The 16,423-nt window shown below is 46.1% G+C and overlaps 1 protein-coding gene across 4 annotated transcripts in view; it reads right to left on the bottom strand.

Annotated features, from left to right (window-relative positions):
• Acvr2b (activin A receptor type 2B) overlaps positions 1–12,064 on the bottom strand; it is a 39,809-nt gene extending 27,745 nt beyond the window's left edge. The window contains exon 1 of one of the 4 annotated variants that reach the window (XM_021732262.3): positions 11,232–12,059. In XM_021732262.3, the coding sequence (XP_021587937.3) occupies positions 11,232–11,592 (361 nt within the window). In that variant the 5' untranslated portion in view covers positions 11,593–12,059. Of the gene's footprint in view, positions 1–11,231 lie in introns of all 4 variants that reach the window. The other 3 variants (XM_005317374.4, XM_078038127.1, XM_078038128.1) reach the window with 3 other exon arrangements.
• Between the last annotated feature and the right edge of the window lie 4,359 nt (positions 12,065–16,423).

Raw genomic sequence — 16,423 nt, forward strand, 5'->3', positions numbered from 1 at the left:
GAAGAGACTCTTCAGGAGAATCCTACTAGTTCCAATCCAGTTTCCAGACTATTGGCCGGCTTCACTCAAGAGCTCACAGTTTTCAATCAGTATCCAGCTCCATCGTTAAGTATGAACAGCTCTATGAAAGCCACTTAGTAAACAACAAAGATAAAAACAGGTAGAAAAAAATAACTTTGAGACTATGCAAAGAGAAGAAACTTCAAGACTTATCCTCAGAGAAAAGGTAATATATCTATGGGACATTATATACACACACGTGCACGCAAGCACAAAAACACATGTACACACAGTGGCATAAATTAAAATCAACAGAAGGATTAGATGATAAAATCGAAGAAACATCATTAAGAAAGTCAAGTAAGTGGGTTGGGGTTGTGGCTCAGTGGTAGAGCACTTGCCTAGCATGTGTGAGATACTGGGTTTGATTTGCAGTGCCACATATAAATAAATAAATAAATGTCCATTGATAACTAATAAAGTAAGCATACAAAGATATAAAAAAAAATAGTAGACAAAAAAAAAAAGTCAAGGTGTTTTTGAGGTGCAGTCCAGGAAATCCAAAACCTAAATAATAAGTTCAAGTTCAAAAAAGAGAAAATGGCTATGTGCACTGGCACATGCCCGTAACCCCAACCATGTAGGAGAATCAAAAGTTCAAGGGGTCGGGGGAGGAGGGAGGTATAGGGGCAGGAAAGATGGTGGAATGAGATGGACATTATTATCCTATTGATTGCACATAGTACAACCAGAGAAATGAAAAGTTGGCTGCAATTGTGTACAATGAATCAAAATGCATTCTGCTATCATATATACCTAATTAAATAAACAAAAGTTCAAGGTTGGCCTCAGCTATCTCTTTCTCTGTATCATTCTTCTTTTTGTCTCTCCATGTACATTTTCTTCTACTCTACCATCCAGTTCACTAATCCTCTCTTCAGTTGCACTTAATTTGATAATCTCATGTATGGGGTTCTTAATTTCTGATATTATATACACATCAGTTCTATAACAGACCTTTCCTCTCCACTGAAATTTTCACTGGTTCACCTCCTAAAGCACAGTAAGCATGCTACTTTTAAATATGTACATAATAATTTCAATCTGGAGTTCATCCAGCCCTGATTTAACTGATATTTCTGCTGGCTCTTTATTTCAAATCACCAGCCAGTCACTAAATTTACAAGTTGTTTATAGAAGTAAGTGTGAGGCCAAGGATGCAGAAAGATTTTAAATGTGCTTCTGCCAGGAATTAAAGATTCTATTAAACCCAGAACATTTTGATCCAACTTTAGGGTTTAACTGATTTGGAGTCTACCTCACCCCTAGGTCTTTGGAGTCCCAACCTAAAAGGAGGGGTTAACTCTACACATCCTCTGCTTAGAATTTCAGTTCCTTTCTTCCTAACCCCACAAGGCTGTCAAATACAATGCTCTCTCAATTGCCCCATGAATGATTGAAAACAACCCAAACCCCTAAGTCATCACCCTGGGTCTTTATTCTCACACAGATCCTGGCCTGATAAATCTATTAATTTTAGCTGTACAATGACTTCAATCAGAAGTCTTCCCTAGTTTATCAGTTTTTTCCATTTGTCTTCAAAAAGGGGTGGGGAGGTTGGTCCTGATTATCAGAAGAGGAAGTCTCCATATCTACTTTTTACTCACCTTCTAGACATTTTTTTCATGATCATAATATCCTCAAAGGCAAGGACATATCTACAAATACACAGAAACTGAACCCATCAGCATGGGATTGCCCATGGAAAGTATTAAACAAGAACAGAGACCCCAGAGCAAAGCTCTGAAAAAAAAGTAGCTATCATTCCAAAACGTAACTCAGAGGACAATAATTCACTTTCAAACAACTTCATTGTTTCAAGCTGTCATGGGCTGAACTACATCCACTCAAAATTCATTTAGGTTGACATCTTAACCTCCAATGGGTCTGTAGTTAGAGGAGGTTAAGTAAGGTCATAAAGGCAGGCCTCTCATTCAATGGGCCTATTATAAGAAAAGAGACTCTGGAGTGTGCAGAGAGAGAAAGCCATATAAAGACATAACAAGGAGGTGGTTGCCTGTAAGACACAAAAGTCCCACCAGAAATCAACTCTGCTAGCACCTTAATCTTGGACTTTAAGCCTCCAGAACTAGTAGAAAACAAGTTTCTGTTAAGTCACCTATGATATTCTAACAACCTGAGCAGACTAAGGCACAAACAGTATACATCACCCAAGCAATGTAGGAAAGTTGATTGGGTGTTATTCATACTAGAAACATTTCCACAAATTCAGTGTCATCTAAATCCCCGAGCAGGGTCTGAAAAGTAGACTTACTCAAAGAATCCCAGGACTACAGTACAGAAAAAGTAGGCAACATGCTAAATAGAGAGACTGAGAAACAGGGGGTTTAGAGAATGAGTTATCCTGATCTGTCTTCCCTATTTCTTCTGCCCACTATAACAGGGGGTTATACAAAGAAACAAGTCATACAATCAGACAGGAATAAGAAATACCACCGACTACTATAAGAAATACCACCAACATATATCTTATTTCCATATATGAAATCAGAATCTTACCATGCCAAGATTTTGTCAAATGCACTACACTCACTGTGCCCTGTTACCCAGAGCTCTTTGGCTACCTTCAACAAATGCTTTAGTCCCTCTCAAAGGTGGAGGCAGCAAGGAATAAGAAATGATCAAAGAAACACACATGCATATGTACCCCAAACCTAGACCAGCACATCCTAGCTAGTCCACTGTTCGGTCCCTCATCACCTCAGTTATCAGGACACTCAGAAGAGGCTTCGGACTCTCAGGCTCTTCTCAGACAGTAAGCCAATGGAAGTGAGTCCTCTCCTATCACAGCAACTTCAAGATGTAGGGCTATTTCAATCTCTACAATCAGGCATTACAGGATAAAGAGGATGAAGAGTTAGAAGGTTGTACACTGATTGCCAGAGGGCCAACTGCCATCTCACCTAACTTCTACACATACTGCCATCACCTGAGCTGCCTCATATAATAGTAATAATAATAACAATAATATAGCATTTCCAGTATCTATTAAAATGTAAAATATACACATCATATGACCCAGAAGTTATTCTTCTTGTCATCTCTCTTTAAGAAACAATCTGCATAAATGACATGCAGTGTTCATCAACAGGAAACTAGATAGAATGTAGTCTACATCTAAATTTTGGAATTTACACAGCTATTTAAAAGATCAAAGTAGATCTATGTGTCTTAGAAAGGTTGACAAAACCAATCTGGGTTTTAAAAGACATGACAACTAGATGAAAATCAAAGAAAAGGTGACCAGAAGACGGGCAAAACCTAGTTCATATGTATGAGTCAAAAAAGTGTAAAAACAGGAAAACTAATTTATGCTGGTGGAAGTCAAGATGGTAAACACCCTCAGGGGATGAAGGCAGTAACTGGAATGAACATGAGAGAGCATGGGGGCCAGAGTATCTCAGTGGTACATCATGTGCTTAGTATGCAGAAGCCATGGGTTCTAATCCCAGCACCAAAGCTGGGGAGATGGGGGCAGGCCTAATGGTTTGAATTAAAATCTGGTTCTTGATCTGGACACACGATGGCATAGATGTATTCAGTTCATGAATATTCATTGAGCACTTACTTATGATAATTACACTATTCTTCTTTGCTAATTTTTGGTGCTGAGGATTGAACCCAGGGCCTTATACTTTCAAAGCATGTGCTCTACCACTGAGCTTCACCTACATCCATAATTACACTATTCTGTAATTTTATACTCCAGTTAAATGCCTGAAAAAGAGTGATATCTTTTTAAGCTAAAAAAGAAAACAACAGGGCTAGGGTTGTGGCTCTGTGGTAGAGCGCTTGCCTAGCACGTGTGATGCTTTGGTTCAATCCTCAGCACCACAAACAAATAAATAAACAAAAATAAAGATATTATGTCCATGTATAACTAAAAAACTCTCTATTTCCTCTACGTACTTCCTGTAGATGCACAGGTAAAAATGCCTGGAAAAATATACAACCACCTTAAAATTAAAAGGCTTACCTTGGGAGGGGAACAGGGGTGGTAAGAGACCCTGGTTTTAACTGTTCACAGATAATTTCTGCAACTGAGTATATGTATGTTATCTATATAAATAAAACTTAAAATGGGAAAAGAAATTAGGGCCACTGTGACTTCCACTTTTCCAACTGTACACCAGAGGGGCTGACCAGGAAGGAGATCCTTGGGTAAGGGGAGGTTTGGGTGCAAGTTTTTGAGGGGTAGAGGAAAGAGAATCCTATTCCCTAGCCTTTTTTCTACTTTCATATGGCCCTGCAAGACCCACTCTAGGGCTTCTAGAGGGGTCAGAGGAGCAGTCAGAAGATAAGAAAAACTACACACCACCTCAAATCCTGTGTTCCTCTACTTTCTAAGCCATAGAGCAGATGAGCCTTGACCTTTATGTCTTCCACACAGGGAGGCTGAACCTCTCCCTGAGGCTTGGGCCACAAGGCTCATTCCATCTAACCCCACTTCAAACTCAGATGAGAAGGAAATTTCCGAAAGTACATCAAATAAAGGTTTCAATCCAAAGCTCTGAGAGCCTAAGCATGCTTTCCGAACCAATGGACAGATAGATAATTGTCATGTTGAAGGTAGACAGGAAAAAAGGTTGTCAATGACACTGGGCATCAAAAAGCATTGTCCTCACACATGAAAACACGGCTTAGCCTGAAAGAAAAAAACATCCTGGCATCAACACTCAAGAGTCAGGTTCCAAATCAGCCTCTGTTTTAATTGGTTCAGGTCAGAGAGTCAAACAAGGACCCCTCTATCTCCCCAGATGGACAGACAACAGCTGGTCTGGTCACATCCTCTGAAATGTTCAGTCACAAACCCAGGGAAGCAGCCTTTTCCATCTTCCAGCCAAGGGCTTGGGTTACCAACCAGCCTTCCTTTTCCTTCCTCAGAACTAATTTTAGCCTCCCTGGTTGTCAAAGTGGAACTGAAATAGTCTGCCGAGGAACACATTTGCAAACAGGAGCATAAGCTTGCCTCACAAAACACCTCAGCTCCAGCTCAGAAATTGGCCACGAAAGAGAAGCCCCATTGAGGAGGAGCACAGGCCCCTCTAGACAACATTCCCCAGGGTGGAGGTCCACAAATCTGCCCAGTGGGGCAGGCTTCTTTTCCAATACCGGCTTTCATGGATCACATGTCCATGAATGAAAACACCCAGCTGGAGCTGCCAGTCCCCAAGAGGATCTGAAAAAGGCACACGTATGTGTACAGCAAGACGGGAATAACCAGGGCAAAGCATGGACTATCCAGAGGCAGGAAGCCATTACTGATCCTGAGCCAGGAGGAGGCACAGCTGACCCCCAAATAATCGCAGCTTGTGTGATCCATTGGTTTCCAGTACCTACCATTGTATTAGGCAGAGATTCCACTGACAACCTCCATAAACAAAGACCCAGAAGAGGCAGCAGCATCTCCTCACCCAGCAACCTGGTACCCAGGGGCAGCCCCACAGGACCACGAGGAGCAGGCACCTCCAGGGCTGGGACCAACCTGGGAGTCTGGTGGAGAACAAGAGACCAAAAAGGAATCCCAGAAAAGGGGTGAGTGTTTGTTCTGAAACAAAAAAATACTGGCGATGGAACAGGAGGGAAGGGAAAGAAGACAAAGAATTCTAAGAAAGCAAGTCTCCTTGGGAAGAGTCTAAAAGAGAGGACACTATAAGTCTCCACCCCGGCACACACTCCATACACAAGTGATATGGAGCACTTAGAAACTGAGGCTTGTAACAATGCTTCCTCCCACCATAAGGTCCAGTTTGAAATTAGCTCCCAGTGCAGCCAGCTGTGTCTAACTGAGTTTACAAGTCAGAAAGGAGGAGTTACCCCAAGGCCGCTCCTCAGCATAGGCAGAGGAGGAGAGGGGAGGAGTAGAAAAACAATGTTGGGGCAGCCACAGGGGACCACCAGTCTGCTGAGCCCAACACACAGGCCTCCTAAGAAATCAACCATGTCCGTCAGGGCCTCCAGCACTAGCACCTGTCTCAGGCAGTGCTGCCCACCACACCTCCCCAAGCCCAGAGGAGGAAACCTGGCCCTGTCCTCACATTCCATCCGGACACCACACTCTAAGTTAGAGAGGGGAGAAACTTGCACCCATACCTTTGGAAAGAGGCTGCCCCCCTGCCCTGGTGTCCCCGGCCTGGGAGCTCCAGGCCCATAGCCACTGTGGCTCCTCGGAGCGCCACCCAGCAGGCCCACTCGGGGGAAAGGGCATGCCTGCGTCTTGCTACAACCCCAGTGCTCCTCTTGGCAGAATGGGCCAGCCTCGGCTCGAGGGGCTCCCAGGTGAGCAGAGAGGGGGTGCCAGGCAGGAGGAGAGGCCCCACCAACAGGCACTTCCTGACATTCTGTGCGTGCAGGAGGAAAAGGCACTCCTGCCAGCCTCAAGGCGACGGCCAGAGTCAGAGCGGGTAGGCGGGTGCAGGCAGGCAAGCTGCCTGGCCACCCACAACGGACGCCTCCCTGAAACCTGAACCACTTCTGGGAAAACTCAAGGACGCCAGGATTCTTCTTGATGGCAAGCAATATACCCAATTTACTAATTTGAGCCAAACTCTCACACACTGTACAGGTTTATCTGGGCAGGAACCTCCTAGGTTTTGAGAAGAATCAAACCTCCAATGCTGCCTGAATCCTAGGGAATAAAGATGAAGGTGCAACCATTAATCCCACTTCTCCCAGCTGTCTCATTAGAAACTAGAGAACATTCTAGACCACTGGTCCTCAACCTGAGAATGATTTTGTCCTCATCTCCACCAAAGAAAATTAACAATATCTACAACCACTTTTTAAATTTATTTTTTAGTTATAGTTGGACACAACACCTTTATTTTATTCATTTATTTTTATGTGGTGCTGAGGATAGAACCCAGGGTCTTGCACGTGCAAGGCAAGCGCTCTACTGCTAAGCCACAACTCCAGCTCTACAATCATTTTTGATTGTCTCCATGAGAAATAAGCTACTAGAATTTATGGGCAAAGGCCAGGGTATTGTGCTAAACAACCACAGTCCACAGGATAGCACCCCCACCACCATCACCCCCACACACAACAAAGAATCAAGTCTGGAATGTCAGTAGTATCTAAGGTTGAGAAATTCTGTTTGATAAAGAGGTCCATGCAACCAGGACCCTGCCTCAGGGTTCTCTATCCATTCACTCTCAAAGGTATTAACCAGACCTGCTCCTACACCTTCACTTTGAGATCCTATTCCATGGTGACTGGTCAGTATCTTCAAGTGGATCTAAACTCCTGACTCAATGCCCCTTTTATTTCCCAATGGCACTACTTTGATCTCCCAAGCAGAGTGCTAAATGCACAGGCAATCAGAGGGGTGGCTTCCTGGTAGAGGAGATAAAGGGGAAGGGATCTGAACATCGGGCAATTACAAGAAGCAGAAGTAAAGGAGCTATCCAGTAGCCAGAATAGGGCAAGTAGAATCAGCAAGGCAGGAACAGGCTCAATGTACACCCACATCCAAGGACCTTTTGCCCTTTAGGAGGATAGTTATATGCAGGGCAACCAGAATTTTGAGCCCAATCAAGGTGCAAAACAGTGTGCACATACAATATGCATATGCACACAGAGATACACATGCACACACATAGGTATTTTCCTGGGGGAAGAGCAATAGTTTACTAGATTAGATTCTCTGTGACAAAAAGACCATGTTATAGGATGGGTCTTCTTTGCTGGGTTCCCTGCAAAGGGAGTTCCCTAGGTGAAGTGCTAGGGCTGGTTCAGGGACTTTGGGGAATTCTGAATGCCCACAAAAACCTGCAGAAGAGTACACTAAAGAAGCTAGCTTGGGCTGGGGATATGGCTCAAGCGGTAGCGCGCTCGCCTGGCATGCGTGCGGCCCGGGTTTGATCCTCAGCACCACATACAAACAAAGATGGTGTGTCCGCCGAGAACTAAAAAATAAAATATTAAAAAATTCTCTCTCTCTCTTAAAAAAAAAAAAAAAAGCTAGCTTATCAAAGAAAGATCATGTTTTCTGCAGCTGCAGGATCTGAGAGAGTGGGCAAGTATCTCACATCATCTAAGGGACTCTAAGAAGCTGAGGAGGGTACCACTCCTCCCAAAGAGCAACCCAGACAGTCTGGAATGCAGGTAGAACAGGTACCAGAGGACATCCCTCCTAGGGGAGAGGTACCCATAGCCCATGGCTCATAGCTCTATAGCCTACATCTTTGTCCATGACTACACTGGACTACAGAGCTGAAGATCACTTCACTCACTCAACATAATGGATAAGAAACACTTCTGTGTCAGAAAGTGGTCAGCCTATGAGAATGGCTCCTGACACTCAGCTCAGGATAGTGTTCCACCCCACCCCAAAAGGCCCTCTGATCTAAACTCTAAGTACAGAAGAAGATATCAGGAGTTCCTGTAGGATACAGAGAATCTAGGATGTCCACTGCAATGCAAGAGTCAAATGGCTTGGATACTGGGCAAGGTACAGATCACAAAAGACTTACAGAACTGATCTCTGATTACAGAAAAAATTCTGCCTTTTCTTCTAAGCCTGTGCTATTCAATATAATAAACACTAGCCAATGACTACACAGTACTTGAAATGTGTAAGGTCAGAAATGAGACGATCTATAAGTGTAAGATGCACACTAGATTTTAAAGACAGTTAAAAAAAAAACTCATTAACTTTAAATGTTGAAATTATTCTACATATTAAATAAAATATACTGTTAAAGTTAATTCTTCCTCATTATGAAAAAGAATATTTGTGTCCACCCAAAATTCATGTTCAAGTGCTAACCCCAATGTAACAGTATTTGGAGATGGGGCCTTTGGGAGGAATTAGGTTAGATTAGACCATAAGGGTGCGGCCCTTATGGTGAGATTAGTACCCTAAAAGGAAGTGACCTCTCACCCGGTCTATCATGAGAATGCAGTGAGGTGGTAGCTATCTGCAAGCAAGGAAGAGAGTCTTCACCAAAACCCAACCATGCCAGCATACTGGTCTGACTTCCAGTCTCCAAAACCACAAGAAAATAAACTACTGTTGTTTAAGCCACCCAGTATATGGCATTTTGTTAGGGCAACCAGAGCAGATTAAGATATGGTTATTAACACAACTACTAGAAAATTTTAATTTAAATATATGGTTCATCCTATTTTTCTCTTAGACAGCACTATTATAGATCTTCCTTCTACCAGGGCACTGTGTGATGCAGAAGGTGGGCATAATTAAAAACAACAAGCCAGGACTATGAAGGAAAGACCACCTTGAAACCAAAGGTACAGGAAGCTAGCTCTGCCCCAACCTGGACCTAGTGCAAGGCACTGGTCAAAGGACTGGCTGGTAACCACAAGAAAAAACCAGTGACTCTACCTTCCTCCCAGGGTAAGAACACAGATCCTTGGAGTCTTACTCCACCTCCCAGCTAGTAGGATATGCTGCTGCACAAGGCCCAAGAGGAGAAAAGAAGAAGGAAATACATCCCAGGGATCAATCCCACCATGCCCTGCTTAATGAAGGAGGTGAGACTGGTGAGACTGACAAACTATGGGGAGGGTGGTCTCCAGATCCCAGATCTTCTGTCCTGAGAGGAGGACTAGACTTAGAAAAGCCCAGGCTGAGCCAGATGTGGCGGCTGAGGAAGGAGGATCTCAAGTTCAAAGCCAGATTTAGCAACTTAGCAAGACCCTGTCTCAAAATAAAAAAGGGCTGAGGTGCTTACCTCGCATGCACAAGACCCTGGGTTCAATCCTCAGCACCAAACACAAAAAAAAAAAAAAAGAAAGAAAGAAAGGAAAAGGGCTGAGAGTAGGGATCAGTATTTAAGCCCCTCTGGGTTCAATTCCTGGTACAAAAGGAAAAAAAAAAAAGGCCTAGACTGGCCCAGGAGTCCAAGAGGTCTGAGCAGCAAGCAGCCACGTGGGCTGCTGAGTTGCTGAGTATACTTAAGTTGGCCTGTTGCTGCCCTTCCCTTGGCAAGCCAATGCCTTCTTTCACTTTGAAGTCCTCCTTCTTGGGGAAAAGTATCTCAAAAGCAGCACATAAGAGAGGGGGAAAGAGAGAAATAAAATGTTCAACATGAGCACTGCTTTGCCTCCGCCACACTGGAAGTGGCTTCAAGGGAGCAGGGATGCAGCTTCCCACAAGGTGCCTAGGTACCAGAAGTGGTCTTTGCGGGTCCTTGCACTGGGGTTCCAAGGCTCGCAGGACCACGTGGGAATTCTCTTGTTGTTGGCATTAACAACTAAGCCTCAATACCTTGCAAAGAAAAAAGAAGAGTGAGGATGCTGTTCTGGATTGTCCACACCATCCGCACTCTCACCCAGATTCCCTCCCATTCCCGCAGCAGCGCGGGGATCCCAGCCCGTCCCCTGCAAGCCTGGCCCCGCCCCTCGCGGATTTCCCAGACTTCGCACTGCTGCCACCACGGCAGCAGGGGACCCGCGCTGCATGTGTAATGGGGGCTGGGAACAAAGACGCACAGGACCCACCGCCCTGGCCGCCAGGCACCAGCTGCCCCCACCTCCCAGAGCTTTTCGCCCGATCCTCAAATGTCCGGCTCTCAGCGTTTCCCAGCACTGCCCGAGCCTGGCCGGCGCGCCCACAGGCTTGGACACACACACCCCAACACCACTGAGAGGGAAATCGGTGCTTCAGATTTGGGGGAAAGCGCTTTCCCGGCAAAACTCCGCAAGAATACACCTGAACCCACACATCCCAAGCCAAACGCGAGCAAATCGAACACCCCTAACCACACGACCGCGGCCGAGCTGCGTGCGGGTCACCCACGCCTGCCACGTGCCTCGGGGAGGCCCGATAGAAGAGATACCTGTTGTTTTTCCTTCTTGCCCACTCCCACCTTCCCCTCCCAGGTGCCCCAAACAAAGCAGTACCACGAAGTGACCATACTCCGCATTTGAGGCTCAGAGCGAGGAAAGCGGGAGCAGGTGGGAGCCAGTGCCAACTGCCAGGCGTGCGAGGAAGGCAAGGGAGTCTGGAGGAGTAGGATGAAGGGGCTCTGGGCTGTGTGAAGCCACCTCCTTCACTCCGCAACATCTAGTGGCTCGAGGGACGCGCAACCCTCCCCCGGCCGCTACAGCATCTACAAACACGCCGCCCCCCGGTTAGATCTGCCCGCCCCGCTTGGCTGCCTTCCCCACGCTCAGGTTTTCCTCACTCTCTCCCTGGGTTCCACGCGCCCACGTAGCCTGAACCCCGACCCTGACGCTCCGGGTCCTGGCCCCCATCGCCGGGCCGCCTCCGTGAACGAGAATCCCGCAGACGACAGCACGGACAAGATCTTCCCCGAGACCTGGGAGGCGGGCGCCCGGCGCGCCCCCACTCTCCGCCCTGAGAGGTGCAGGCTGGGGGCAGGTGGCGCGGCTGCGAGGCCGCGGGCCCGCCCTTTGTTGGTAAACAGCGCGCGGCGCCCGATGCCGGCCCCGCACGCCCTCCCCGCGCCCCCCACGCCGCGCCCCGTCCTTACCCGCGCACAGCGATCCCCAGAGGAGGGCGAGGGCCGCCCAGGGCGCCGTCATGTTCCGCGGCGCCGCCCCGCGGACACCCGGAGCCCGCGGGCAGGGCCGCGCGGCGCTCCCGGGGCGCGCAGGGCCCGGCGGCGGCTGCGCTCTCCTTCCCGCTTCTTCTTTCGGTCTTGTTCCCCGCGCGCTTCCTGCGCCTTCGTCCACGGGCAGCGTGCGGGCTCGGGCTCAGAGACGCTGCGGGAGGCGCAGACTGCGGCCCGGGCTTCGGGGCGACGCGGGGGCCGGGGGACGGCCGCGGGGCACGGTCCGGGGCGCGCCCGACTCAGGCATAGCGCAGCGGGGCTGGGCCCGGGCCCCGGGCGCAGGGGCCGAGTCCGGAGGGGCCATGAACGGGGGGAGGGGTTGGGGGAGGGGAGCTGAACCGAGTCCAAAATGGCTCCTGAGCGGCGGCCACGGAGCCGAGCCAGCGGGGAAACCCGGATGTTGGATACAAAGAGGCGGGCGAGCTGGGCGGGGAGGGGGAGGGGAGGCGGGCCCTCTGGCCGCGTGGTCCGCGCCCCCCTCGGGGGCGGGGCCCCAGAGAAACAACAACACCGAGGCCCCGCCCAGCAGCCCGCTACCCCTAGAAGGACGTCTGTGCAACCCACCCGCTGGAAGGCCAGGCAAGGCATTGGTTTGGAGGTGGCGGGATTGGAAGGTGGACTACCACTCCGTTCTGCGGACTCTGGAACTCTGGTGGACCCAGCGTCCACCCCATCTAGGATTCCTGCCCTGCTCCCTCGAGCCCAAGCGCCTCAATGCCTGCCCCAGCCTGAACTCTTCTGTCTTCCAATTCCGCATGAGTAGTGGGCGAGGCATCTTTATTGATGGGCGGATTAATTGGCGGAAAAAGGCTGGCTTTTTGGAATTGATAAGTGGTCCTCCAAGCCACAAACACAAAGGCACAGCGGGGGATCCTGGGGAATGACGATTCGTACCCATCCAAAGGAGGACAGAGCTCCGCCACGGAGAGCATCCACAGGTGCAAAGGGGCTACTGGTTTCCAGTGGTCCTCAGTACATCCCCCTCTTTAAGTCTGTACCTTGAAAACTGTTCTCATTTACCTCCATACACCTACATTTGATCTTGTCTAGCAAATGTCTGTGCTTTCCTCTCCCCCAGGTTCCTCCTTGGGGATCACAGTTCCCAGTCTCAGATTCCACACTCTTTATTACACAAGCGGAACTTGTGAAGGTCGTGATGGAAAGAAAGCCCAGCTCAAGGATGAGTCTGTAAAATCCTCAGATATAGTAATCGTCCTCCAGTTTCTGTTGTCATAAGCCTGCTTGGTGCAGGGCAAAAGTATCCTGGAGAGAGGTGGCGCCCAAATGTCTAAATCAGATTTATGGTTTATTTTGTTTGCCCTTTTTTGGTACTGAGGATTGAACCCAGGGCGTTGCATATGCTAAGTTCCCGTCTACTACTGAGTTACACTTACTGCCTTTCCATTTTTGAATAGCAGAAACCAATTCAAACGCCATGTAAAAATCCGTCATGTAGGGTCTGGCAAGAGTGGAGCACGCCTTTGGGAGGCTGAGGCAGGGGGATTGCAAATTTAAGGGCAGCCTGGGTTACTTAACCACACCCTGTGTTAAAAAGGGCTAAGAATGTAGCTCAGTAGTAGAGTGCCCCTGGGTTCAACCCGCAGAACCCCTCCCAAAATAAAGTCCATCATGTAGAATGAACATTGCCCTGATTGAAGTTGAAATGGGAATCACCACCTCCAGTCTCCAAAGCACCAGAAACACCACAATATTTTGGAACAATATTTTGGAGTCTCTACCCAGAAAAATTTCTAAGGGCTCTTTGTAGTTCTAGAAAATCCTATGTAACTCCTCCTTGCCACAACCCCTACAAGTGACTCATTATGTAGGCCCTTTCCTACAACATTGGATGCTACTGAGTTCCAAGCATGCTAAGTTCCAAGCAAGAAGCAGTGTTGTATGTAAACATACCTTGGCTATGTTTAATGTAGTATTTGATAATCCCACAGAAGGCCCCTATGATGGACCCACATTGATAAGGAAGGTGAGTCCATATCCAGCATGAATATCTTTTCTAGGGAAGAAAAATCATTGCCTCCTACATACTGGAAGCAACCAAGTAAAATTCATGAGTCAAAATCGAGATCAGCTGGTTTTGCTCTTCTATTCCACACCAGGTCACTTATAACAGGAAGGACTCCTGGGGTGGTCCAAGTTGGCCTGCACATCTGTATCTTCCACCCTAAACTTTGTGGAATCTCTGAATTTGTATATCCAACTGCCTCTTTGACAAAAATATATTTTGTCAGCCTCTTAGGCATCTTGAACTTGACCTAGACAGAGCAAAATTCTTCATTTTCCCCTTAAACCTACTGTGCCCCCATCTATCCCTGTTTAAATCAATGGTATAAATAATTACTCAAATCAAAACTTTATGACTAACCAGGCATAGTGGCACATGCCCATAATCCCAGCTACTCGGAAGGCTGAGGCAAGAGAATCACAAGTTTAAAACCAGCCTGAGCATCGTAGTGAGACCATGTCTCAAAATAAAAGATAATAAAAAAAATGGGGCATGTTGCTCTGTGGTAAAGCACCCCTGGGTTCAATCCCCAGTACAAAAAAAGAACTTATGAGTATCTTAGTATAGTGGTACACACCTGTAATCCCTGTAACTCCGGAGGCTGAGGCAGGAGGATCACAAGTTCAAGGCCAGCCTGGGCAACTTAACAAGATTCTATTGAAGTAAAAAGGGCTAGGGACCATACATGTATGGTTTTATTGGGATGAACCCAACTAATTTGTATAACTAATGCTCTGATAAAAAAAAAAAAGACGTAGTTTGGGGGTGAAACAGTGATAGAGCACTTACCTAGCACACATGAGGCTCTGGGTTCAATTGTTAGTATCACACATACACACCAAAAAAAAAAATCATGAGTCTTTTTTTTCTTAACAGTACCAGCATCACACCCAGATTCTAGCATGTTCTAAGCAAACATTCTACCACTGACCTACACCCCCAGCTGTAAGTTGTTCTTGATTTGTCTGGTATCCAGTTCCTAGCAAGTTGGCATTAAGAACATGGCCATCATCTTGCCCCTTTTTCCATATACTGTGTACTACCCTCACCCAACATCTCATATCAGGACCTCTTTGATAACAGTGAACTGGAAAAGATCTTAATTGATCACCTGCTTTCATTCTTGCCTAGCTATAATAAATCTTCTGAACAGCAACTGAAGTGAATGGGTTTGTTGTTGTTGTTGTTCTGGAACTAAACCCAGTTGCACTTTCACCATCTAATTACATCCCCAGTACTTTTTTTTTTTTTTTTTTTTTTTTTTTTTTTTTAGACAGGCTCTCTCCAAATTGCTTAGGGCCTCACTAAATTGCTGAGATTGACTTCAGATTTGAAATCCTCCTGCCTCGCCTCCTGGGTTGCTGGGCTTACAGGTGTTTGCCACTGTGGCAAATTTTTTAGAAATGGAACTCACATTATATTACAATAGTATCCCTCTTATCTGTGGTTTCTCTTCCACAAGGTTTTAGCTACCTATGGTCAATCAAGTTCTGAAAATATTCAATGGAAAATTCCATAAATAAATAATTCATAACTTCCAGTTTCATCCATCTGACTATCCTGATGAAATCTTTCACCATCCCACTCTGTCCCACCTGGGACATGAATTATTCCTTTATCCAGTGTATCCACACTGCCTGTTACCCATTTAATTGCTGACTTGTATTTTAGATCAATTGTCATGGTGTCACAGTGTTTGTGTTCCAGTAACCCTTATTTCACTTAATAATAGCCCCAACACACAAGAGTAATGATGTTGGAAGTTCAGATGTACCAAAGAGAAAACATAAAGTGCTTCCTTTAAGTAAAAAAAGATGAATGTTCTCAATAATAAAAAAATTACATGGAGGAAAAAAATTACATGGAGAGGTTGCTAAGATGTAAGAACAAATCTTACAGTGAAATTATAAGGAAGGAAAAATTTATTCTAGTTTTGCCCACACATCTCAAATTGCAGAAGTTGTGGCCACAATGTGTATAAATGCTAAGTTAAGATGAAAAAGGCATTAAGTTACAGAGTTTGGTACTATCCACTGGGGTCGTGGAATGTATCCCCTTTCATAAGGGAGGACTAATGTACTTTAAATTAAAAGCATCTTTAATGATAAATGCATGTTTATAGCAACACAATTCACAAGAGCCAAACTATGGAACCAGCCTAGGTATCCCTCAATAGATGAATGGTATTTTAGTTAGCTTTTTCACTGCTGTAACCAAAAGAACTGACAAGAACAATTGTAGAAGAAGAAGAAAAACTTTATTTGGTGGCTCATGGTTTCAGAGGTCTCGGTCCATAGAAGACTGCTTCATTCCCCAGGGTTCAAGGTGAGACAGAACATCATGGCAGAAGAATGTGGTAGAGGAAAGCAGCCCACACAAAGATCAGAAAGCAGAGTAACTAAGCTCAATTTACCAAATATATGCTCCAAAGGCACACACCCAGGGACCCACCTCCTCCAGCTACACCCTATCAGCCTGTAGTTACCATTCAGTTAATCCCTGTCAGGGATTAATTCACTGATTGGGTTATACCTCAAGTAACCCAATCATTTCACCACTGAAGGTTCTCATGTTGTCTCACACATGAGTTTTGGGGGGACACCTATTAACTAAATCATAACAAATGGATAAAGAAAATATTGTATGTATAAACAATGGAGGTTTATTCAGCCATAAAGAAATTGTTATTTGCAGGAAAATGGATGGAACTTGAGACCATTACATTAAGTGAAATAAGCCAAACTCAGAAGGTCAAGGGTCAGTAGGTTTTCTCTCATAT

Source organism: Ictidomys tridecemlineatus, chromosome 2 (genome assembly GCF_052094955.1).
Source record: "Ictidomys tridecemlineatus isolate mIctTri1 chromosome 2, mIctTri1.hap1, whole genome shotgun sequence".
NCBI lineage: Eukaryota > Metazoa > Chordata > Mammalia > Rodentia > Sciuridae > Ictidomys > Ictidomys tridecemlineatus.